This window comes from Pteropus vampyrus, unplaced genomic scaffold, assembly GCF_000151845.1.
Source record: "Pteropus vampyrus isolate Shadow unplaced genomic scaffold, Pvam_2.0 Scaffold390, whole genome shotgun sequence".
NCBI classification, from domain to species: domain Eukaryota; kingdom Metazoa; phylum Chordata; class Mammalia; order Chiroptera; family Pteropodidae; genus Pteropus; species Pteropus vampyrus.
In genome coordinates, this window is record NW_011889171.1 from 2,420,546 (window position 1) to 2,446,068 (window position 25,523).

At 42.3% G+C, this 25,523-nt stretch overlaps 1 protein-coding gene across 14 annotated transcripts in view; it reads right to left on the reverse strand.

The window, feature by feature from the left end:
• The window catches only part of SEPT6 (septin 6), a 77,003-nt gene that overhangs the window by 19,628 nt on the left and 31,852 nt on the right, over nucleotides 1-25,523 (reverse strand). For all 14 annotated transcript variants that reach the window (XM_011380206.2, XM_023523302.1, XM_023523304.1 and 11 more), the window contains 5 exons: nucleotides 24,079-24,265; nucleotides 21,401-21,562; nucleotides 11,734-11,830; nucleotides 8,664-8,832; nucleotides 5,671-5,803 (listed from right to left, as the gene is read on the reverse strand). In XM_011380206.2, coding sequence (XP_011378508.1) covers nucleotides 5,671-5,803; nucleotides 8,664-8,832; nucleotides 11,734-11,830; nucleotides 21,401-21,562; nucleotides 24,079-24,265 — 748 coding nt within the window. The remainder of the gene's footprint in view (nucleotides 1-5,670; nucleotides 5,804-8,663; nucleotides 8,833-11,733; nucleotides 11,831-21,400; nucleotides 21,563-24,078; nucleotides 24,266-25,523) is intronic.

A 25,523-nucleotide genomic window follows, 5' to 3' on the forward strand; every position in this document is an offset into this window, starting at 1 on the left:
AATTAGCCTGAATTACAATGAATGAAATCTGGTCATCTTCTCTTTAAGATATATTTTGTAATCTTACTTTTCGTTAATAATTAATACTCTTCTATGATAATAAACAACAGCATTTCCTAAAGTTATAATCAGAAGTGGAGTCACAATTTATGTGCAGTTAACAAATTATTCATAAAATAAAAACTTGGTTTGAATAAACCCAGTTATATTTTCCTAGGAGAAAAAATTGGAAGAAACTACACAAAATATTAACAGTGGTTATCCTGAAGTAGAATAATTATGAGTAGTTAATATTTTCTTCTTTATCCTCTTTTATATCTTGCAATTTTATAAAGTAATAAAATACTTAAATTTAAATTTAAGAAAACTACTAAAGTAATACATGTTCAATGAAAAAAATTCAAACAATGTCAAAATATGAAAAGTACAAAGTGGTGCTTTCCCTCTTGTCCCACTATGATTGTGCTCTAGTTTCTGTTTACCCTTTCTGATATTGTTTCTCTGCTTCAATACTCATATGCAAATACATGCTCACATATTTATATATTCACACATATGTACTTTTTAAAGAATGAAAATAGTTCCAGAAAATGGCAGAATTTTGCAAGCCAATTATTAAACATTGTGAACTGGAATGCAGCTTTGGTGAGATTGTTTTCTTCATTGAAATCAGCAAACACTAATAAAGATTTCCTTTTTAAATGACACCTTGTTTCCCAGCACACCACTGACCTATACTATATATCTTCTTCTGTAACTTGTTTTTTACTTAGCAATGCAGGCCATGTTCTATGTTAGTACTTATAGCTCTTTTTTTAAATTAACTTTTATTATGGTGACATCAGTTAACAAAATCCAGTAAGTTTCAGGTGTTCAATTTAACAGTAAGACATATATACGTTTACACTGTGTGTTTACCTCCCATAGTTAGATTTCTTTTTGTCACCACATATTTGACCCCCTTTACCCCGTCAACCTCTCCTTTCCCTCCTCCCATCTGGTAATCACTAGTCTATTGACGTTTCATCTTAAAACACTAGAAGATGAAGAACAAATGAAGCCTAAGTTCAGCAGAAGGAATGAAATAATCAAAATTAGAGCAGAAATAAATAAAATTGAAAACAAATAAATATATATATAAAATAAATGCAATAAAGAGCTGGTTCTTTGAGAAGGTTAATAAAATTGACAAAATCCTGGCTAGACTCACTAAAGAAAAAAGAGAAAGGACACAAATAAACAAAATCAGGGATGAAAAAGAGGAAATGACATCGCAGAAATACAAAGGATCATACAAGAATACTATGAAAAAGTATATAACACCAAATTTAATAACCTAAAAGAAATGGATCAGTACTTAGAAAAATATAACCTTCCTAGCTTGAATCAAGAAGAACTGGAAAATCTAAATAGACTGATCAGTGGTATGGAAATTGAAACAATCATCAAAAACCTACCAAAAAGTAAAAGTCCAGGACCAGATGGCTCATCAGTGAATTTTACCAAACATTCAGAGAAGATTTAACACCCATTCTCATCAAACTCTTCCAAAAAATTGAAGAGGAAGCAATACTTCCCAAAACATTTTACGAGGCCAATATTACTGATACCAAAACCTGGTAAAGATAACAGAAAAAAAGAAAACTACAGACCAATATCTCTCATGAACACAGATGCAAAAATCCTAAAAAAAAACATACTAGTGAACCGAATACAGCAACAAATTTAAAAGATTATACACCATGACCAAGTAGGCTTCATCCCAGGGGCACAGAGATGGTTCAACATACACAAATCAATTAATGTGATACACTACATAAACAAATTAAAAAATAAGAATCATACGATTATATCAACAGATGCAGAAACAGCCTTCGACAAGATACATCATCCATTTGTGATCAAAACACTTAACATAATCGGTATAGAAGGAAAGTACCTTAACGTACTAAAGGCCATGTATGACAAACCCTCAGGCAACATTATACTTAATGGTGAAAAACTAAAAACTTTCCCTCTAAGATCAGGCACAAGGTAAGGCTATCCACTATCACCACTGTTATTCAATATAACATTGGAGGTCCTAGCAGGTGCAGTCAGACAAGAGAAAGATATAAAAGGCATTCAAATAGGAAACGAAGAAGTCAAACTGTTCCTATTTGCGGATGACATGATTCTCTATGTAGAAAACCCTAAAGACTCCATAAGAACACTACTAGAAACAATAAGCAAATATAGTAAAGTCTCTGGATACGAAATCAACGTTCAAAAATCCATAGCTTTCCTATACTCTAATAACGAAGTGTAAGAAAAAGAAGTGGAAAAAATAATTCCTTTTGCAATTGCAACAAAAAGAATAACCTAGGAATAAATCTATTAAAACATGTGAAGGACTTATATAATGAAAACTATAAGACCCTATTAAAAAAATCAAAGAGGATATAAAGAAATGAAAAGATATTATTCCATGTTCTTGGATTGGAAGAATCAACAAGTTAAAATGACCTTATTACCTAAAGCATTATACAGATTTAATGCAATCTCCTTCAAAATCCCATCAGGATTTTTTAAAGTAACAGAACGAAAAAATCATCAGACTTGTATGGAAGCACAAAAGATCCCGAACTGCCAAAGTCATCCTGAAAAAAGAGAATGAGGCTGGAGGCATCACTCTGCCTGACTTCAAATTATACTACAAAGTGACAATAATCAAAACGGCATTGTACTGGCAGCAAAACAGACACATGGATCAGTGGAACAGAACCAAGAGTCCAGAAGTAAACCCATATTTATATGAGCAAATAATTTTCGACAAAAAAGCCAAAAACATACAGTGGAGAAAGGAAAGACTCTTCAATAAATGGTGCTGAGAAAACTGGAAAGTCACCTGCAAGAGAATGAAACTAGACTGTTGTCTATCACCACGCACCAAAATTAATTCAAAATGGATTAGGACCTGAATATAAAACCTGAAACAATAAAATGCATAGAAGAAAATATAGGAACTAAACTCACAGACCTTCAATTTAAAGAGGATTTTATGAATTTGACCTCATAGGCAAGGGGAGGAAAAGCTAAAATAAATGAATGGGACTGAATCAAACTAAAAAGCTTCTGCTCAGCGAAAGAAACCATCAACAAGGTAAAAAGACAATCATCATAATTAGAAAATATATTTGCAAGCAACGCCTCCGATAATGACCTAATATCCAAAATATACAAAGAACTCATACAACTCAATAATGCAAAAAATCAAATGATCCAATCAAAAAATGGGTAGAGGACCTGAACGGACACTTCTCTCAAGAAGACATACAAATGGCCAACAAATCTATGAAAAGATGCTCAGCATTGCTAGCTATTAGGGAAATGCAAATCAAAACCACAATGAGATACCATCTCACACCTGTTAGAATAGCTATTATGAACAGGACAAGTAACAACAAATGTTGGAAAGTATACAGATAAAAAAAATCCCTCATACATTGCTGGTTGGACTGCAAATTGGTACAGCCACTATGGAAAACAGTATGGAGGTTCCTCAGAAAACTAAGAATTAATCTACCATATGATCCAGCAATTCCTCAACTGGGTATTTACCCCAAAGACTTAAAAACTCATATCCGAAAAATATTTGCACACCGATGTTCATAGCATTATTCCCATTGGCCAGGACATGGAAGCAACCGAAGTGTCCTACGATAGATGATTGGCTAAAGAAGCTGTGGTGTATATATACAATGGAATATTACTCAGCCATAAGAAGAGATGAAATACTGCCATTTGCAACAACATGGATGGAACTCGAGATAATCATGATAAGTGAAATAAACTAGACAGAAAACGTTGAAAACCACGTGATATCACTTGTATATGAGATATAAACCTAAAAGCAATAAACAAAGAGGACAAACAAACAGAGACTCATGTACATGGACGATAGACTAGTGGTTGCCAGAGGGTAGGGATGAGGTGGAAGAGGGGAGGGGGAAGGTAGATGGGATAAAATGGGTCAAATATGTGGTGACAGAAACAACTCTAACTGTGGAAGAGGAACACACAAAGAATGTATATACTCCTTACTGTTAAAATGTTCAGCTGAAACTTATCGGATTTTGTTAACCAATGTCGTCATAAAAAATTTTTTTTAAAATGGAAAGAATGTGGAGACTTCAGCCTTGATCATTAGATCAAAGGGAGGCTTCACTAGCATTGAATAGAGCCAGAGACCCAAAGAACAGCAAGAATATTCTGGCATGCCATTGTGGTAAGTGGATCAGGGAGGAAGACCATGTGGTAACAAACTAGAATGCGATAAACTATCCTGAATAGTAAGACTAGACCAAGAATAATTTCACTTTCTTTTGAGGATTCAGGAGAGAATATAGAATTCTTTAGCACTTGCAGCACACCATGAAGGAGGTCAGGTCTCCAAATCCTGGAGATATTTGGGACTGTCACTTCATAAAAGGTGGTGCATGATAGACTTGCCTGGTAAACAAGCTTTTACTAGTCACTTGTGGTAGGGTGGTGGAAGCTCTGCTTGCTGATCAGTTGCTGTAACTTGGCTTTTGTTCATTGGCCTTTCATTCATTTCTCTTTGAGATCCCTTATCTCTCCTCTTAAAAGTATTAGGTGACATTTTTCTTTCGAAAAATGAAACTGAAATAAAATCAATACCCTTGCTCTGGGCTTTGGTGATAACCCTAGAGAGTCACAGCAGATTGCAGGGGAAGAGACTTGAAAAGTAATTAAGTGCTTCCCTTCATCATGGGTTTGAGGCCCAGAGAGGTGAAGCAGTTGCTGATGTGATCAAAACTGTAGCCGAGGGCACTTAGGCAGCAGTGGGCAAATTGGTAGGGAGACCTTGAACCCAAGGCAATGGTTAGAGTACTAACTGCACTCTATTAGGCAGGGCTTAAGTAAGGAAAACCCCAGAAGGAGTATTAAACCTTAATTTAAAAACTCGACAGGGCTGCACAGATTTTTTTAAATGCCACCATGAAATGGAACAGAATTTCCTAGTGACTAGGGAAATGCCCCAGCTGTCATCGTTTTAGTTTTCAGCAAGGTACCCTGAACTGCCTGGGGCCATCTTTCTCCATGGCCGTCAGAGCAGTTGGGATGTGCAGGATAGCAAAGAAAGTGATCAACTGTCCCTACTGAGCTCTGAACTCCCAGGAAGAGGGAAAAGAATCAGCTCTCACCTGACCTTAGGGGGCTAGGTCAGGTTTTGGCTCTTGAGCAGTGTTGCCCAATAGAACTTTCTGTGGAAATGTTCTATATCTGTGCTGTCCAATATGACAGCCACTAATCTCATGAGGATTCAGCATTTGAAATGTGGCTAATGTGACTGAGGAACTGAGTTTTAAACTTTATTTAATTTTAATTAATTTAAATTTAAATAGTCACATATGGACAGCGTGCCTCTAGAGAATTAAGTAACATGGAATGAGAAAACATCCCGGTCTTGCGGAATGAAGGATTAAGAAGACACAGACCTCCCAAAGCCCCTTCTGTGCCAACCAAGGCAAGGCTACAGATGCTGTGCCCTATTCCTGCCCAGAGGCTGCAGGGTTTCCACTGGCTATGCTCTTGGGATAGAAGCCTCTGCCACGCCCAAGTTCAGCTTCTTTTTCCTTCCCGTCTGGCACCTAGGCTCACATTTACCTCTTTCTCTGCCTCTTTGAGTTCAGCTTCTTTCTCTTTGACTCTTTGGACGAACATTTGCCTCATCTCCTCTTCTTTCTTCTGGAGCTCTCCTAGGAACTCATTCCTTTTGGCCTCATATGTCTCCTGTAAACTGCGAACATGGTCAGGTTAATTCCTCTGCCTTTGAAATGGCTCCTATTTGATAAAAACTGGCCCCCAATGATCCTCTCTGGGTACCCCCATCTTCCCTTCCCCAATTCTGGGAGAGGTGTGAAAACGGAACCCCAAAGCTATGGGCAGGTGGTGTGGAATGTGACAGCTGCTTGAGGGGCATGGGACAGCCCTGTTGAACGGGAGAGATATTTGGAACTGGGAGTGACTTAGAACATATGCTTCTATACTCTAGTTTTACAGGCAAGGAAACAGGTCCTGAGAGGTGAGGTGACTTGCTCAAGACCACATGGCTAGTTAGAGGCAGAGCTGGAACTGGGAGCGGCATCTCTTGTTTCTTACTCTAGGTCCTCTCACTGCACTCCGCTACCAGGTCTTCGTTCTGAAACTGACCACATTAGTGAGTTAGTGCAATAAACACTTGATGCTACTACACCACGTGCTAGACAGAGGACTGAGTGACACTATGCTAGTCACTCATCATCCAGAGACAAAAACCACTGTGCCTGCCATCAAAGAACTCACAATCTAGTGATAGATGCCTGGGCTAAGTCTTCCTGCCCCCAGCCTGGACTTAGTTTTAAAGAAATAGGAGCTAGCCTGGTAAAGAAGAGGAGAAACTGTGCTCTGAAGAGGACAGCATATGGAAATGCCCACATGGAGAGGTTGTCATGCTCAGAGACCAGGCATAGTCCAGAATGGCTAGAGAGGCAGGTGATGGCTGTGGAACGGTGGGAGATGAAGTTCCTGAGTATGGCAAGAGAGAGCAGGCATTCGATGCCATATCAGACTCGGATATTTATCCACTATAAGGTTTTAAACTTGATCCAATTTGAAAATGTGAAAGACTCCTCTGGGTGTTGCATGGATAGACTTTCCGACTATCCGAGTAAGAAATGACAAGATCTTGATGTTAAGGGTTGGTAGGGAATGGGGGACTTGAGGGACCTGGAGGAATAGTAAGCGAAGCAGGACTCCCAGGACTTAGGAGGATGCAAAGATGATTCCGGTTTTTTGGCTTGAGCAACCAGGTGGATGATAGTACTATGAACTGCAACAGGGAACACTGGAGAAGGAGTATGCTATGAGGGAAGATGATTTAAATTTTAGAAGCTTGAGTTTTAGGTATGTCCCCTATTGAATGTCCAAGTGAAAATATCCAGTATGCAGTTAAATCAATAGGTTTGGAGCTCAAAAGTAAGGTTTTAGCTTAAGAGTCCTTATTTCTAAGTGGCAATTAGGGCTGTGAGAGGAGAAAGAATCAGCCACAAAGAGAATAGAGAGCATAGACCCGAAGAAAGAATCTTGGGGCACAACATCTAAAGCTGAAAAGAAAATGAGCCTGCCAATGAGGCTGAGAAGGAGTAGCGAGAGAGATAGGACTAAACCCAGCCAGGCCAGTGCTAGAAAGGCCAAAGGCAGAGAGAACTTTGGGAAGGACGCATTAGGAAGGAGTATCAAACTTTCAGATCAAAAAAGATGGGACTCAGCAGTCACCCTATAATCAGCCATGAGCTTGTGATTGTTGACTTTGAAGGGAGGCATTTCAGTGGCGTGGTGGAGTCAGAAGCTAGTAAATACAGAGTAACTCTTTCTCCATCCCGTCAGAGCCAAACTTCTTGACAGGACAAAGGATGGTGAGGAGGAGCACTAGAGGGCAAGTTTCTTTTAGTATGAAAATGTTTGCATGCAACATGGAAAGAAGCCAGCAGAGGAGTAGTGCAGAGGGTGAAGACATGGGTAGCAGGTGTTCAGGATGGAGCAAAGAAGAAGGGGAGAGGACTAGATGAACAGGTAGAAGCACATCTTTTCCTCTACAGATGCAGATTAAAGCTGACAGAGGGAAGGAGAGAGAAAGCTAAGGGAGTGCCCATTAAAGAGACAAGCACACCTCCTTCCAACTCCAGGAGTTCCAGTGGCCCCTGCTGGTGAGGGAGATTGGATCTGGCCCTCCAGAACTAGGCATCCCTGAAGGACTGGCTATGATTTGTCCCCAGGCCAGCTTTCCACTGTGAATAGGTACAATGGGATCTCAGAGGCCATCTGAAAGCCTTCTTAGCCCACAAGCTTCCCCCTCACTTGCTTATTGATGCCTGATATTTCCTAAAAGGAGACTGAGCCCTAGTAAAGGGCACCACATGGTCATTTAAAATGTGGGGCTTATGTCACATATCATGCATATAGATCAAACACTTATACTTGGCATATCACTCCGATCGAAAATATTCTTCTTTTCTGGAAGCATCTTAGATTTGAGATGTATGTCAATGATTATTAACATCCTGTGGTCAAAACAAAACTTCCACTTGAATGCAAACACCAAGGACAGCGGATGAAGAGCCTGAAGTTCATCAATACATGTGCAATGGCTGCTACCTGGTCCCATCTGGTTTTGATAATGGGCAGGAGGGTAAAGAACATACTGGAAACCTAACAGAGCAGCAGGAGCCTGATAAGGAAAGTGGAGGTGGAGGACAGGCACAAACTGCCACACTGGGGAACAAGGCCCCAGCCCAGGGCTTCCCCTCTTATCGTTCTGTGTGTATGTGCGTGTGTGTGTGTGCACGCGTGCGTGCGCACTTCTAGCAATGAAACCATTGGCCTTTCTGGGCCTCTGGGCCTCCTCCCTGGCTCTGTGCTTACCAAGTTCACCTGGCACAGTTCCCCAGGGCAGGAGTTCGGCGGCAGAGAGGAATGGGCAGGTGGAACTAGCAAGTGACTGAGCCCTGCTGCTCTCACCTGAGTGCCTGTGTCTGCCCTCTGTGTATGCTCCAGAGCAAGGCTTCCACACCCCCTGGGGGTGCTGGGCTGAGCTGAGCTGGGCTAGCAGGAGAGGTTACCTGAAGGGTTTGCTGTCAGGGTCGGTGTCCTTAAAACCCATTTCCTCCAGCTTACAGCGGCGGTAGAGCTCATAGTGCCGGCTGTGGGTCTGCTCCCGGAGGTCCTCCATGTTGACCCGAATCAGCATCTCCCGCAGCTTCACAAAGTCACAATGGGCCTCGTTTTCAACTGCATAGCAAGAGATGGAAGATTGAAAGTATATTGAAAGGAAGGCCAAAAGAAGCAGAAATGAAAGAAATGAGAGGTGAAATGTCTAACAGCGACATTGCCTTTCAATCTATGTATGTAGAGCCTTCAAATTTGCCTCCTGATTTGCTTTTCTACTGAAAAGGCAAATGAAAAGTTACAAGAATGATAGTAATGAAAAACTGTAACACCATTAAAAAATCTACAAAGGCATTCAGTAGCTCCTTAAACCCCATTTACCAGACATCCACAGGAGTGTTTGCTCTGCACCACTCTTAGGACAATGGCACATGCACTTCAGCCATCCTTCTGATGAATTTTTGCGGAATCTCTGTTTTCAGTATGGTATGAGGCACTGGCAATTTAGAAATGAAGTCAGGCAGTCTTGCCTCAGGAGCTTAGAGTTTAGCGGAAGAATAGATGCAAATAGACAAATATAATACAATGCAAAAATTATGAAAATGGAGATATAGAGCCAAGGTGCAATTAAAATCTAGAAGAGGATGGGACTAAGAACTCCCGGGAGAGTGAAGGCCTCGCCAAAGAGGCAACCCCTAAGATGATTCTTGAAGGAAGGATAGAAATGTATTAGGCAGCTGAGGGAATAGTCTTTGCAAGATCTCAATGAGGTTAGGCAAGGTTACATAGTAAGTTGCAGAGTTAGGATTCCAATCCAGGTTATCTAAAGCAGAGGCAAAGGCTATGATCAGGTGCCAGAGTCTCTAAAGAATAAAGGAGAAGAACTAGAACATCAACAGATGACAGTGACAAGGAAGGGTGTGGCCCATCTTGATGGTAGAAGCTTCAATGGAGGTGTTTTTTAGAGGGTGGATGATGGCTTGACAGCAGCAATGGTGACCAGGACAGAGAAGACCCCACTTTCCAGCCTGAGTGAACAAGTTCCCTCCTCAAAAGAGTGTGGCAAAGGTCTTCATTTGGGCAGTGGCCAAGAAAGACAGAGATGTGGACCAAATCATAGCAATGTGGACTTCTGGTTAGAACATAAGGTTGTGAGCAGTGCTCTGGCATGTGTCTCCAGGCATGGCTCCATTGTATCAGAACGGAAGTGTCTGGCCTGACCATGTGGGGACAGTGGGTCTGAGATGATGAAGAGGCACAGTCACTCCAGATTCTGTCTCACAAGGTGTGGGAGAGGGTAGTGGGGTCAGAGAGGGAGTCCGAGATGATAGGGTGGGGCACAGTTGCAGCAGACTGCCTTGAAGTCATAAGATTAATCTTTCCAAAGCCCAAATCAGCCCACATAACCTCTGTACTTCAGACCCATTGCTTTTGGGATAAAGCCCCTCACTGTCATAGAATATAAGCTAATATTAAAAATTACATCAGTTAGGCAACTTTTAAGGACCATCTCTTCTTCCGTCTTCAGACAGTGATCCCTGATGGTCAGTCAGAAGGAGTGACTCCAAGGTCCCTGCAGGCTGCCCAGACAATACACAGCTTCTATCTCACTCAAACAGAATGGTGAACCCTGACTTACAAGAAAAACATTCAAAAACCACTTTGTCAGGCACAGGATGGCCTAATCTGGAGGAAGTCATTGGAACCATGCCTGCTGGATTCTCCTCAGGTTCCTGTCTCTCAGACCACAAATTCATTCCCAGGGTGGGACTGTTGGTTCAGAAACCATTTGCAAGTGTTCCTCGCACAGCATCCCCAGCCTTAAATGGCAGAGAAGACCAAAATCTAGCACACCTCTGACAACTAGTTTTGTTCTACTTAAGGAAAATATGGGTACCGCTGGAGGGGTCTCTAGTGTGCCGTAAAGCACGCCAGCCTTTGGATGCAATATGGACAACTTCCTACCTGATTTCAGTTTTTTGCTCAGTGGCAAAGATGAGTCCACAGTGAACCACCCACCCTGTCACATATGGTGCTCCTACAATCCCGGACCTAGCTTATAGCTGCAGACTCAGAGGGCCAGGTACCCCTTTCACTGATATCAGTCCTAGGCCTTGTTTTATCCACTGAACTGACTAGTCAGAGTATAACTTAACACATATTAGGCAGACCATAAAAGGAACTTTCCAGAGTGTATATACAATGTGTTTTTAAATTGCAAAATAATCATACATAAACAGAGTCCATGAAATGTGCAATTTAAAGAATTATAAAAAATGAATACCAATGTGTCCACAGCCCAGGTGAAACATTACCAGCACCTTAGAAGCCCTTTTTATGTCCCTTCCTGATCTCATGCCCCTCCTTCCCTGCCATGACACTTAACCTGACTTTTGGGTTGATCATTCCTTTGTTTTTCTTTATAGTTTTACTACTTACATATGAATTCCTAAAGATATGTATCTTGTTTACTTCTGTCTATTTTTGGATTTCATATAAATGGAATCACACAGCATGTATTCTTCTATGACTTAATTAGCTCAACATTATGTTTCTGAGATGCATTCATATAGATGTAACTATAATCCATTCATTTCACTGTAGTATAATATCCCATTACACTAACATTTCACAATTCATCTAATTTATTTTCACTGGATATCTGAGTTGTTCCTAATTATTTGTTATTATGAATAACACTGCTTTGGACATTGTTGTACGTCTCCTGGTGCACTTGGGCAAGTACACATGCTTTCTTGCACATTCCTTCCCACCTTGCTCCAGGTACATTTGTTTTTGTTTTAGGAATGCTTTCTCTATTAGAGACAAAGAGAGCCTGCTCACAGCAGAGAATCTAGGTATGGAGCCAGTTTGCCTGCTGGTGACCCTTATGGCTGTTTGAGGCCCAAGCCAAAAGGGTAGAGACTGGGGACAAGTTAGGAACTGGTCACGCCGTAGCTGGGGACAAGCAAAGAGATGGACAGAAGGGGCTCCCTTCTTCTTGTCTCCTGGAGACTCACTCACCCTGCACCGTGCCCCAAGGGTACTGCCGGGCCTTCATCATCTTGTTGCCTATCTTCAGTTCTTCTGTGCTGCCAATGACAGCAAAAGGCAGGTGGGCCTGAAATGGAAGGCAAACAAAAGCTCAGAATTCTAGGGGAGAGGCAGAGCCTCCCACAATACAACTGCTATCCATCTCCTGGGCCTCAGGCCCTCACACTGTGGTGTCCCTCAATGTCATCAACATCAAGAGGCATTTCTTCAGCTCCCAAGCTATGTGGGGATAAGAGGCCTAATCCAGACTTCTGCTGTTCAGAAACTCATAATAGAAGGTAACGATGACATGGCCGAATGCATAGGGAACAGACAAAGACAGAAAATTGGCAGAATAATGAGATACAGAGATTAGCTAGCTCTTCAATATTCATAGTTGCTGAGGGAAAGAGCCTTTGGAAGGTGGGTGAGTGGAATGAGGGGAGCTACATGTGTATCGAGAGGCTAAAGGAGAACAAAGAGGACTAGGATCACTGGCCCTCCTCCTTCCCCAAAGTGTGAGAGCCCTGAGATTAGGTATATACTGAAACCATATTGCTGACTGAGCTGTATGTTCCTTGTTCTCATTCTTCCATGGAGCGAGAGCTCACACTGACCTCTTGAGCCTAGACATCAAGTCCACAAGTATTTATCCACATGCCCATGACCGTGCTGGACTCTGTTTTAGGTGCTGTGAGAGACACAAAAGAAGTAGACGACACACTCCCTCACTCTCTAGGAGCTTACAATTTTGTTGAGGAAATCCAAATTACATACCCAAGATCACATAAGATAGAATATGACCAAGGGCTCAAATGCATAATCTGGTGTTGTGCACACAGTGGGTGCTTCATAAATATTACTTGAATGGCAGTGACAAGGCCATAGGAATAGTAAAAAAGAAAGAAAGCCCAAGTACAAACAGGGGTCTGAGCTTGGTGCTTAGAAGGGATAATGAGGAGCGAGGCCTGGCTGATGAAGACTTTAGGGGTCAAAGAGGCAGCTGCTCCCCAGACGGTAGTGTGGAGTTTAGGAAACACTCCTTATGCTCCTTACACAGGGAGCTGGCCAGGTTTAAATGCTGAGTGACCACTGGCCAAATAGAACCACTGAATAAATATTGTTTACAAACCCGGTGATTCTGGGCAGGGCTTTACCTGAAAGGGCTTTACAAGGACAAGTAAGAATGTCCACTGGATCTTTCTTAGCCTGCTTGGAGAAACAGGCCTTGATCATAGATATTTTGACTCATTTGCTCATTCATCCATTCTACAAATATTTATTGAGCTACTGCTATGTGCTAGGCATTAAGAAAACTACAAACATGGATGGACCTCGAGATAATCATGCGAAGTGAAATAACCCAGACAGAAAAAGTTGAAAATCACATATCACTTATATGTGGGATATAAACCTAAAAGCAACAAAGGAACAGGACAAATAAACAGAGACTCATGGACATGGACTATACACTAGTGGTTACCAGAGTGTAAGGGATGAGGGGAGGGGGCAGGTAGATGGGGTAAAGGCCGTCAAATATGTGGTGACAGAAAGAAATCTAACTATGGGAGGTGAACACACAGTGTAAATATATACATGCCTTACTGTTCAAGTGTACAGATGAAACTTATTAGATTTTGTTAACCACTGTCACCATAAAAAATAAATTAATTAAAATAAACAAAAAAAAAAGAAAAATACAACATTGTAAAAGCTCAAAAAAAAAAAAAAGAAAGAAAAAGCTCAGAGCCTACCCCCTGGAGAGTGTACAGTCTGGTAGGGGAGAGACATGCCAACAATGGTAATACAGTAAGGTCCATATTATAAACAGAGGCTCGAGGGCTAGAGGAGCACAGGGGAGGGAGTGGCTAACTTCATGGGAAGTCAAAGCAGGCTTCACAGAGTAGGCAGTAGCAATTGTACTAATAATATTGATATTTACAGAACTGGTATTAGCAGCAGCAGCAATTCACTAAACTCTATGTACTACTCCATACCAGGTACTCTATGTTGTATTATCTCATTGAACCTTTACAACAATGCTCGAGGTAGTTACTCTTATTATTCCATTTTAAAGAGGAAACCGAAGTCCAGAAGGGCTAAGTGACTTGCCAGCAGGCACACAGCAGTAAGGGCAGAGCAAGGAGTGGAATCCAGGTCTCTCTAACTTCAAAGCCTACCCCTGCTGGTCTGCCACACCCATTTAGGGGTTAGAACAGTGGATAAGTGAGCACGCTAAACTCTGGGGTAAACTGGTCATGCAAGGCCAGATTACAAGAGGAAGTTCAATTCTGGGAAACCTGCAGCAAATGTTTTTTGTTTGTTTAATCTGTGCACTGATCTCACAACCAATTCTTCCTCTTGATTCTCTTCTAGCTCTGCATCCCAAGAATGTTCTTCAGAGTGGAAAAACACAGGAGCTCAGCTCCAGGACCTTTGCTAATTCTCAAAGGTGCTTGGCCATCCAGCTGAAGTGGCTCTCCCTTCAACCTCTCTCAGCTGCTCTCAAAATGTCATCTCAGTTCACCCCTTCCCATTCTGTTGACCATCCCTGAAGTAGGGACATAGTAAAGAGGGAAAGAGGAGGTTATGGAACAGAAGATAGATGAGGGGTGGAGGTGAGAAATGTTTCATTGGTCCTGGTAGGGGAATGACTGAGAGGGTTATTGGGCATGTGACACATGGGGCGTTAGGGGAGCACTGAAATCTCGAAAACCCTGCCCACTGGCCAGAGATCTCAGATTTCTGCCAGCCGGCTTTGTGGTGGCGGGGGTGGGGGGGGCGGTGTCATCTGGGCCATTTCATTCCTACTCAGGGACCCAAGACATGTTGGGAGTCACTCCCAAACACTTTCCAGGAAAATATCTCTGCCCTTCCTGTAGAGACCTGAAAACTTCAGCCCCACAATACAAAAGAGCCAAGAGGCAGCTATGGCAGAAGGCTAGACCAAGGAAGGTGAGAAAGAAAAACCATAATGTGTCATCCTCACAAATCCTGGGCTCTCAACTGAAAGTGATTGAGGAGGAGGGCATGTGAAGTGAGAGATATTTCTCTGGTCTCAAGAGAAAAGAAGAAGAAGAAAAAAAGAAGCAAACAATGGTATAAAAATGTCAGTAGTCCCTTGGGTCTGTTATTTTTATCTCCAAAGACATCGTTAGTTAGAATGACAGGGTCACTTGTTTTCTCTTTTCCTTAAACTGCTGTCATTTTACCCGTCCCTGCTCTAAAACACACAGCCCCCGCCAAAGCAATTTCAGAGGGCTCCGGTGACCTCCCATGGCCCACTCATTTGCAACTAGCATCAAAGTCTGTTCTGATAAATATATGCAAGGTTATCATTTCTCAGTGCTTCCAGACAGATTTCATTTGATTCTCACAACAGTCTTACAGGGCGGTTATTATCAACTCCATTTGTGATTTGTGGGGGTGGGGGGAGGGATTGGCATACAGAAAGGTTAAATGAGTTGCCCAGGTCCCTGACATCACGCCCAAATCTTTACAGGGGTAGTGAGGACATGGTGTTATTTAATACCTACCAGCTTCCCACAGCCACCCAGGGCGGCTATGTGCTCTGCCTCCTGGCTAAATGGCATTTGCTGGAAGTCAGCTAACCATGAAGGGCAGGAAATCATGGGGCCAGGCTCTGGCCCTCTTTCTGCTGCTCTTGAGAGACTGATAGCTATGCCAACCAGAATGGAGTCAAGAAGAGTAGGGAGAAGGTAACCTTTCCACCCCATCACACAGGGGTGACACTTTGTATGTGTGGGCCCAGGGAGGAGACTGATGCATGCAAGACAGTGCTGCTGCTGAAACAGCAACAGGCTTCTAAAGGGAGTCTGTGTAACTCACCCAGGAGACCCCAGAGGTCAGATGACCCCAGTCTCAGAAAACTTCAACAAGAGATAGCCTCAAGCTTCATCTTGGGAGTCTGTTCCTAAATTCACCACCTTCCTTATTTTGTGTCTACCTTAAATTCCTATTTGCATGTTTTAAAGTGTTTGATGCTCCAATTGACATGAATTATTCTATTCTGGTTCCACTACATCCGTTACACTTGGGAGGGTCGATAATTATTCCCCTCAGTCCAGTGAAAAAGAGGCTGTCAGGTAATCTGATCATCTGATAATATCCAAATTGAGTGTGGCTTCCTCTCAGGGTGGACAGTATTTCCCAGTAGTGCTGCTGGTTATACTTGCCCCCATTTCAGGCTCCCACTAGCGACTGAGCAAGAGCATTGCCTGATTCTTGCAAGTTAACCTTTGGTGATTAATTCCCAGCAGAGTGCGCGCAAACGAAGAAAATAGCACTGCTGTCTCAGGAGAAGGGACAGGCTTGTGCCTGTGGGTCACCCAGGTGACCAAATGCCTTTGTGGGGGCCAAACCCAAGACCTCACAGGTGGCTAGCCAACAGGGTTGAGTAGAGAAACTGGTTCTTAGCCACTCAAAGAACAGCATTCAATGTGAACAGCACAGCAATTTTTAGTGTTACAGTCCACAACCTTGAGATCTATCAGAGCATAGGTTGGAAGTAGCATGCCACAAGACCTCTCACTCCCTTCTCTTGCCCCCTCAGTCTGAAATCAAGGTCTTCACAGCCATTCATAAAAGCCAAGGGAGAGGCTGAGACATTACTTTCATTTCCTGCCATGAAAATCCTTAGTGGTGAGTGGCAGGATGGCTGTATGATCTTCTCCACTTAGGCAAGAGGCTTCTTACATTTCTTCCAATCAAGTTCCCATGGTAATTCACTGGGGTGGCTGAGGCTGTGGGGCTGGAGTCAAATTCAGAATTGAAAGACCAGTATCCATTCCTCCTACCACCCAAGCCCAGGTCTCTAATGATACAGCTTCATACACCACAGCTTGTCCGAAGACCCCAGGGACTTTAGACACACTCGTAATGGTGGAAAGCAGGCTAAGCAATCTTGTGTGTGTGTGTGTGTGTGTGTGTATATATATACATTTTTTAAGTTTATTTTATGATTAGTTTCAAGTATACAGTACCTTGGTTAGACATTTAATGGTTTATAAAACGATTCCCCTAATTGCTCTTTCTCTCTTCTGGCTCTACTCCTAGCCATTACATTAATGCTAATTGCATTCCCTATGCTATGCTCCCCAACCTCATGTGTATGTGTGTGTGTATGTATGTGTGCATGTGTGTATATATACATATGTGTGTGTATACACACACATACATATATACACACATATGTATATACACACACACATATATACATAATTTAATTTATTTTAATTAGTTTCAAGTATACAGTACATTGGCTAGACATCTATATAGTTCATAAAATAATCCCCCCAATCGCTCCCTCCTCCCCTGATCCTCCACCTAGCCAACGTATTCATTCTAATTGCATTCCCTATGCCGTGCTCCCCGTCCCTGTGTCCATCCATCAGCTACTAATTTGTACTTCTTTAACCCTTCACTCCATTTTCCCGGCCCCCCAAACTCCCTTCCCCTCTGTCCATCACCAAATTGTCCACTATATTTGTGAGTCTGTTTTTGATTAGTTTGTTCTTTTTATTCCTTAGATTCCGCATATAACTGAAATCATATAGTGTTTACCTTTCTCTGTCTGACTTAAATACCTTCTAGGTCCATCAAAGCAATATGTTTTTCCATCCCTTTCTTTTTAGTCTGTGTCTTTTAATCTGAAGTGAGTTTCTTATAGGCAACATGTAGGGGTCATATTTTCCTTTCCATTTATCCGCTTTTAGTTGGAGCACTTAATTCTTTCCATTTGAGGTACTTATTGATAGGAATGTAGTTGTTACCATTCTTTATTCCTGTTTTTGACACATGTTTTTTTCTTCTTAAAGAAGTCCCTCCAACATTTCCTGTAATACAGGCTTGGTGGTAATAAATTCCTTCAGCTTATTTTTGTCTGGAAAGCTCTTTTTCTGTCCTTTAACTCTAAATGATAGCTTTGCTGGATAAATTATTCTTGGTTGTAGATCCTGGGTCTTCATACTGTCGAATATTTTTTGCCAGGTCCTTCTGTCCTGCATAGTTTCTTTTGAGAAATCAGCTGCCAGTCTTATGGGTTTTCCCTTATAAGTAACTATCTGTTTTTCTCTTGCTGTTTTTAATATTCTTTCTAGGTATTTAACATTTGGCATTTTAACTGTGATGTGTCTTGGTGTGGGCCTCTTTGGATCCCTGATTTTTGAAATTCTCTGAGCTTCCTGGGGTTTTATGTCCATTTCCTTCACCAGGTTAGGGAAGATTTCCATCATTATTTCTTCAAACAGCTGTTCGAGATCTTGATTTTCTTCAGTTACGCCAATTGGATGGATATTTGGACCCATAATAGTATCCTATGTACTCCTTAAATTATTTTTATAGTCTTGGCATCTTATCTCTTGCCATTCTGATTGAGTGTCCTTGGCTTTCCCATCCTCTAGATAGGGCATTCGATCCTTTTCTTTATTCACTCTGTTCATTCCATTTAATATACTTCTCATCTCAGATAATGTGTTCTTCATTTCAGACTGGTTCCCTTTTATAATTTCCATTTCCATTTTTATGTTTTTTTATCTTTGTTGAAATTCTCACTGAATTTAACCAAAAGTTCATTGAGCATCCTTATAACTAGTTTTGAACTCTGCATCTGTTAGATTACTTGACTTCATTATATCTGGATCTCTGTTCTATTCTTTCATATGGTTTCTGTTTCCTTGTCTTCCCATTTTAGCTGCCTTTCTGTGTCTATTTCTATGCACTAAGGAAAGCTCCTAAGTCTCCTGGTCTTATTAGAGTGGATTTGTGAAGTAGGTGTCCAGTGGCACAATACTGAGAGGGGCTCAGCTACAGGCCAAATTTAGCTCAAGTCTCTGCCCCTCCAGGGCCACCCGTTTGTTAAGATTCAGCAAGCAACCCGCAGATGCTGTGCTTACAATTGCCTCAAAAGGCCACACCAGAAATCGAGGCTAGCTGCCTCCAGTGTGAGCCTAGGTGCTGCTCAGCAAGGAGCACCTGACTCGCTGAGGATAAACCTGAATGTGGCTTGGCTGGGGCCACAGGTAATGGTGGCTCTGTGTCTGCGCACTGGGAAAGGGAGGGCTCAACAGGGAACGATGGATACCGCCGGCACTTCTGTACAGAGCGAACTCCCCTTGGCCCTCACTCCAACAATGTCTCCCTGTAAGTCCCTAGTGTCCCCTGTGCGCAGCTGAATTGGCACCGGTGCTCAGAGCGAGCGGAGCAGGTCCGTCACTGCGAAAATCTGCTCGCAGACGCAGCCCCTTATAAGAGGCTTCTGCCGCTGTTGCAGCCTCCGTCTCACTCAGCCGCTCGAGACCCGGGCAGCCTTGCGTCCTTGCCCCATCCTACCTTCTGCCGTTGCAGGGTACTTTCTTGGATTTCTCCCTAGTTGTATGGCTTGTTCCTCAAGATCTCAGGCAATTTTTCCTTGCTGCTGCTCCTTGTTTCCGTCCCAACTTTGAATTGGTCGCCGTAGGGGTAAACAGAGCCTCTATCTATGCCATTGTGGTTCTTGGTTCATGTATATATTTTATAGCAGTGACTCCCCACTCTGTCTCTCATCATAACACACATAACACATAACATTCACAGGCATGCCCCCCTCCCACGGGCATATGCCCAGTTCCAAACACACTAGCTGGGAGGCCACCCTTCTCTTTCCTACTCAGAAAAGCATGGTGGAATGCCAGGTAATGAGTGTTGAGTGATGTTTTCATAGGGATAGCCCTAAATCCATTAGACCTCCGGTTATAAAAAAAATAATAAGTCATGGTGATGTAATGTACAGTATAAGAAAAATAATATTATTGCAATAACTTCATACAGTGACAAATGGTTACTACACTTATCAGGTGGTCACATCACAAGCAATATCAATGTCAAAACACTATATTGTACACCTGAAACTAATATAACATTGTATTTCAACTATTCTTTAATTTAAAAAAGGGAAAAAATTAGTTTTTCAAAGTGAAATAGTGGAAAACTGGACTGTTGTAAGACAGGGCCCAGAACCCCTTCGCAGCCAAAACGGTGTTGTTGAGAAGTGCCGCTTCAGAGCACGGGAAGTTTCCAATCTTGAAGCCACCCCTACCTTAGGTTCAAATAGGACAGAGCTGAGCTGAGAGGAGAGGCCAAAATGATTGTCATTCCTGATCCACAATGTAGTGAGATGTAGTTTTGTGTGACACCTTGAGATTGCTGAGAACTCTTCGTCCCTCTTTATTCTTAGCAAAGTGAACTATAAGCCCTGAAAGTTGCCTGGTGTCTTAGGGAACCCAAGTTTGAAGGTACCTACAGGGCTCGATGTTCTGAGGTGACAGGCGCTTCCAGACATCAGTGCTGGTGATACCAGATGACAATGCTCTCAAGGCTCCCATTTTTCTGCAGACTAGGCACTCTTTCAGGTTTTCTCACTGTGACTGAACCTGGTTTCCATTCAAATGCCTTAACTACTTGAAAGGATAAGCACTAATCTTTTTTAAAAAAATTTTAGTGCTCATGAATGGTCAGAGATATAACTTCACCTACCACAATCCACATAGCCTTATTTTGGGGCCAGATTTGTCAAAGATGAGGGACTTCTAATAACAAACATATCTTGGGTGTACTGATGGGCAAGAAGTCAGGCAAGACAACGACTTGCTAATTTGTTGGCCAATTCATAGGAGATGGAAGCTGATCCTGTAATGATAACTTATGGGACAGCAGTGGCAGGAAAGTTTTCTAAAAATGGCTTTTATTACAAGGCTTTCCTGAGTTTGGCTATACCCAGGCATTATGTCATTAGGAAAAACTGATGCCTCTCAATAGAGAAAAAGGAATCTGTTCCCAAAGCAGAGGCTTTCTGAAAGCTATTAGCTGTCTCCTTGAAATCACAACATTGAAGATTCCGCAGCAACAGCATCAACACATTGTAAAGAAGCATGAGGAGATGTTTGACTCTCTGCCTTCTTAGTTACTCATTCCTCTAGTTGGGGGGGAGAGTGGGAGGAGAGGCAAGATGGCAAGTTGGTTTTCAAAAAATTCATTCACACTTAATAAACCAAAGTACAACCCTGAAATTTAAAAATAACATTTCTCCAGTCACCAGAAAAATTGGAGGCTATATATCATATTTTTCTCCCAGAGGCAGAGGGCTTGATTATCTGAGTATAGATTATCCTTGAATCTCCAAAGCCAGCCAATTTTTTTAGCCTTTTCTTCTTTCACCGCATCAATTGTCATAGCATTGTTTTGGTCAGAAACAAAGCATGTTTCCCTTTCCAGCAGTTCCCTGGGGCTGACTGGTCTAGACCAGAGCAGCGTCAAAGAGGAGGGTAGAAGGGGAATTCTGAATTCTCTGCTCTAGACTCTTCCTGGAGTTAGCCTTTCCCTCCTTCAGTCTCTGGCTAATAATCTCTGTATCTCTGAGGCTTTGAAGCAGCCACCACTAGGAGAGAGGAACTGTTTGGTTCTGGATTCTCTCTCACAAATACCTGAGACTCAGATAACCAAGAACTGACTACAGCTCTTGATAGTGAAGATGTTTGACTACTGTTTGGTGAAAAAAAAAATAATAATAGTAATAATAATAATAATAAAAAATAGAATACTTTGGTGAAATAATAATAATAAGCAAATGGCCAGCAAGTTGAACCCTTGTACTCCCACTCACGTTCATCGTTCCATTGATCTCTGCCACCGACTCATCATCTGTAGGGAACTGGTAGATCTGGACCCCATTGCTGACAAGCTCGCTAGTAATTTTGATTTTGAATTTTGTTAGCTCACTCTTAGAAATGGCATCTGATTTGGCAATGATGGGGATGATGTTCACCTAGAAAAGGGAGGAGCAAAGTGAGATTATTGTTGATAATCTGCAACTGATAGCAGTACGGCCTAGAACTTCCCACTGGTTGCTGGAGGGAGCAGCTCAACCCAATGGTCTTGGACTGGCCACCTCTGGACCAAATAACAACAATAATAAATGACAATGAATGTTTATGAAGTGCTAGGCACTGAAGTAAGAGCTTTACATGGATTAACATAATTAGTCCTGACAATAACCTTTTCAGGAGGTATCATTACCATATTTAACCAATGAGAAATTAAGGCATAGAGATATTGAATAACTTGTCCAAGACTACAGAGCAGGTATGTAGCAGAACTGGGATCCAGATCCAAGTTCAGCCTTATTCTAAGTCCATAGTCTTAACCATGAGCTGTCTACCAGCTCAGATCCAAATTGACAAGCTGCGTGATATCTTAATATCAAAGTCACTGCTCCGATGATGTGAAGCAAAAAGATGACAGTTGGAAATCTGTGGTTGACAAGGAGAGAGGTGACTACTCCTTGCTAACAGTAAAATGCCCCAATTCATCCAGTGTAAGCTAGCCATACCCAGTGTGGTGGATACCCACATGTGCAATAGCAGGAAGAAGAGGCAAGGTGGAGCTCAGTGAAGATGTACACCTGGCTCTCTTTTTGGTAGCAAACATTGATTAACCAACTCTGTTAGGTGAAGATCTCAGTTACCAATTTAATCTGAGATATGTGCAAAAAGATACTGCCAGAGTCTCATGGTCAATTTCTGCATAAAGAAAGCAGATATAAATGCCCAGTTTCAGGCAGCAGGAGAAGGGCTTAATGCTGCCCCCAAATTCAAGCCACCCAAACCCTAATCTTTGAAATTCCTACAAGAAGGGACAAGGCTTTCACTGGCAGAAGGTAAAGAAACTTGAAATGCACGTGGCTTAGTGAGACAGAAAACTTCCAAGCTCAGGTTCACACAGAGAGCACAGTCATTCCTGCCAGCAGCTTCCAATGGAGCCCTAATCTCTGAAGGGGCATCTGGAAGCTCTAGACTTGGAAGACAAATTCTGCCTCCTTTGCGTTTTGCCTTAGGAGTGCCTCTAAAGGCTGATACCACACAGAGCTTCAGATGCTAGGTCAAGGGAAGATTGGACCTTGGAGGCACCTCCCTTGCAGTCTTTTTTGGGAAAGAGGCAGGCCAAAGCCCTTGCCAAGGTGGAACAGCAGGCAGAGCCAATTCTCCTTGTCCTTTTTCTTCACGTCTCCATCGGCACACTATAAACATATGCCAGAGGCTGCTTACTTAACCTGCCCACTCACTGGGCCACTAGCCAAATGGCTCTCTGCTGCCCTATACAGGGCATGCAGGGTGTGGCGAAATTTCCAGAGCAGTCTGTTACTCACGGGCGGTGACCTATTTGCTGCAAAAAATGAAAAATTGCTCCTATTTTGATTGTAGCTGAAATTTAGTTTTTAAATAGTGGATGTGCTACTAAATAATAGCATATAAATTAGATTTTTGTAAAAAAAAATACCTTGGAGTCTGAGAGAGCTCAGTCTGAATCCTAGGCCCAATACAAGTTGTTTAACATTGAGCAAGATTTTTGACTCTCTGTGCCTCAGTTTTTTCAAGGGTAAAATGTAAATAATAATAGTATCCAATATACTTGATAATTAGAAAGATAAAATAAAATAATGTATATAAAGTGCTCATCAAAGTGCTAAGCGCCTATAAAATATTAGGGGGAAAATATACTAGTAATTAGGCTTTTTAAATAATTCCACAGTCAATTCTTTTGTACAATAAATAATCCTTTCACATGAAGAATCACTGTCTAATTTACATCTGAAGTGAGATTTACATTTTTCAGTTTCTCTTAAAGTAGAACATGCCTGATTCACACAGCCATCTTTCTCGGGTATGGAGGTAATAGAACATGGTGCTACATACCTGAATTTGAATCTAGACTCTGCCAATAGCCAACTATATGGCAATGGGCAAGTCACTTAACCTCTCAGAGCCTTGGTTTTCTCCTCTGTAAAATGGGAGATAATGATAATATTTGACTCATAGGGTTGTGGTGAGGATTCAATGAGATGCTCTGTGCACAGTGGGAGCATATGAGAGTTTAACAAATGTTAGCTGAGATTATAAAAATCAGTATTAATAATAAAAATAAAACTTTCTAAATCAAATTTGCATGTTTGATTTTAGCACAGGCCAGTTAACATTGAGACAAAGAAAAAACACCTTTCAATTATCAAAGCCTGAGCCCCTAGACCTAGACAGCCTTCTTGTTTACATCCACCCTTATTCCCAAGAGGGATCAAGGCAGAGAGATGGCTCAGGGCTGGGAAAACAAAGCATTTGACACAGGTGCTGGATCAATAGCACTATCTTTCTGGAGGGAGGAGGAATAAAGGAGAGGATGAAGAGGCCATAAAACCTCCTGGAATCTGGCCTCTACTTTGCACAAAAGACCAGTTAGAGTGATCCAGTTTGCCCAGCCTCTCCGCTGCCCTTGCCCCTGCCTCCATACCTTACTGTCTAACTTCTTCATTGTCACTAGGTCCAGAGACTTCAGAGAATGACCCGTGGGGGCGATGAAGTACAAGCAGGCATGGATGCGGGAGTCGTGGTAGGTGTGCAGTACCCTGCGGATCTTCAGCTCCTCCTGCAGGTAGGCCTCAAATTGGGCATCAATGAATTCTACGATGGGCTTGTAGCTAAAGGGGAGAGTAAGGAAATGGCTGAACCACTTCGAAATGGGGATTTTGATAAAGTCCCTTGTAGAAGTTTACAATGTTCTGGATAATCTAACGGTCCCCATCCAGCTGGATTTCTCCATCTCCCTTCAGTGGGCCTCCAATCCCATCAGACTGGTCAACTCTTTGGTCCCCACATGAGCCAAACTTATGCCCATTGGTGTGCCTTCGCCCTGAAATGTCCATTTCTCTCCTCATCCCAATCCTGCCCTCCCAGACCTCAGGGCCCAGTCAAATGTCCACCCCCTCCCTACAACTTTCTCCAGTTATGCCATAATTCCTTCTGTGATCTAGGAGCATAAAAAATAATTATGCTATTGGATCTCTTACTGTTGTTTCATAAGGATTAGTGTTTCCTCAAATAGACTGCATCCTCCTGAAGGGCAGGGACTGTGAAGGGCACTTTTTTATCCCCAGGGGGCCCCGATGCAGTATGAAACCCACTAGTAGTATCTGTGGATGAGTTGATGATCCTTCAAGCTGGACCCAAGTCTTTGCTTCCTGTGCCTCCCTCCAGCCTGGTGGTGGCCAGGACCACTCCTGGACCCATTGCTGGGGAATTCTGTCAGAATGCTCTGGGTTCTGCTAAGTCTTGCAAAGTTCAGTGGTGCTCCCACTTGGCTCCCTTAAGGTCCATATATTTTTCTGGTTCTCATTTCCTCCAAGATTGTGACTTTAAAATATAAGTATTTGGGCAAAATTTGATAAAGATATTCCCCCTACCACAGCCTTCGCAGATAGATGCACACGCACACTCGCACTCACTGAGTCTCCACACATAGCCCCACTTTGCAGCCTTTAGGTTTTGTCAGGGCTTCTTAAACAAGTCAGTCCTCTGCTCTTCTCTATCCTGGGAAGCATCTCACTTCTCTTCAAGGCCATTCCTGCGACCCCTGAAGCTTCTTTCTGCTCTAACTAGGTCAGCTTTACTTCAGCCCTGCCTCTGTTCTCATCTCCCTGTCTGTCTGCTGCCTCTCCACCTGGGGCTTCCTCCTTTTGGGCTAGAAGAGGTTCAATATCCTACCCAGGTCAGTGAATTTGCAGATGTCACTGCCAGAAGGGAACATGATCAAAGGAGAAGTGGCACCCAGCCAATGCCTCTTACCTGCAGCAGCCCTCAACCTGAGCCTTTTTGAAAAATCCCTCTAGTAGAAAAGGGAAAATAGCTTAAAAAAAAAAAAAAAGAATCACAGAATCCTAGATTCTGGGAGCTACATAC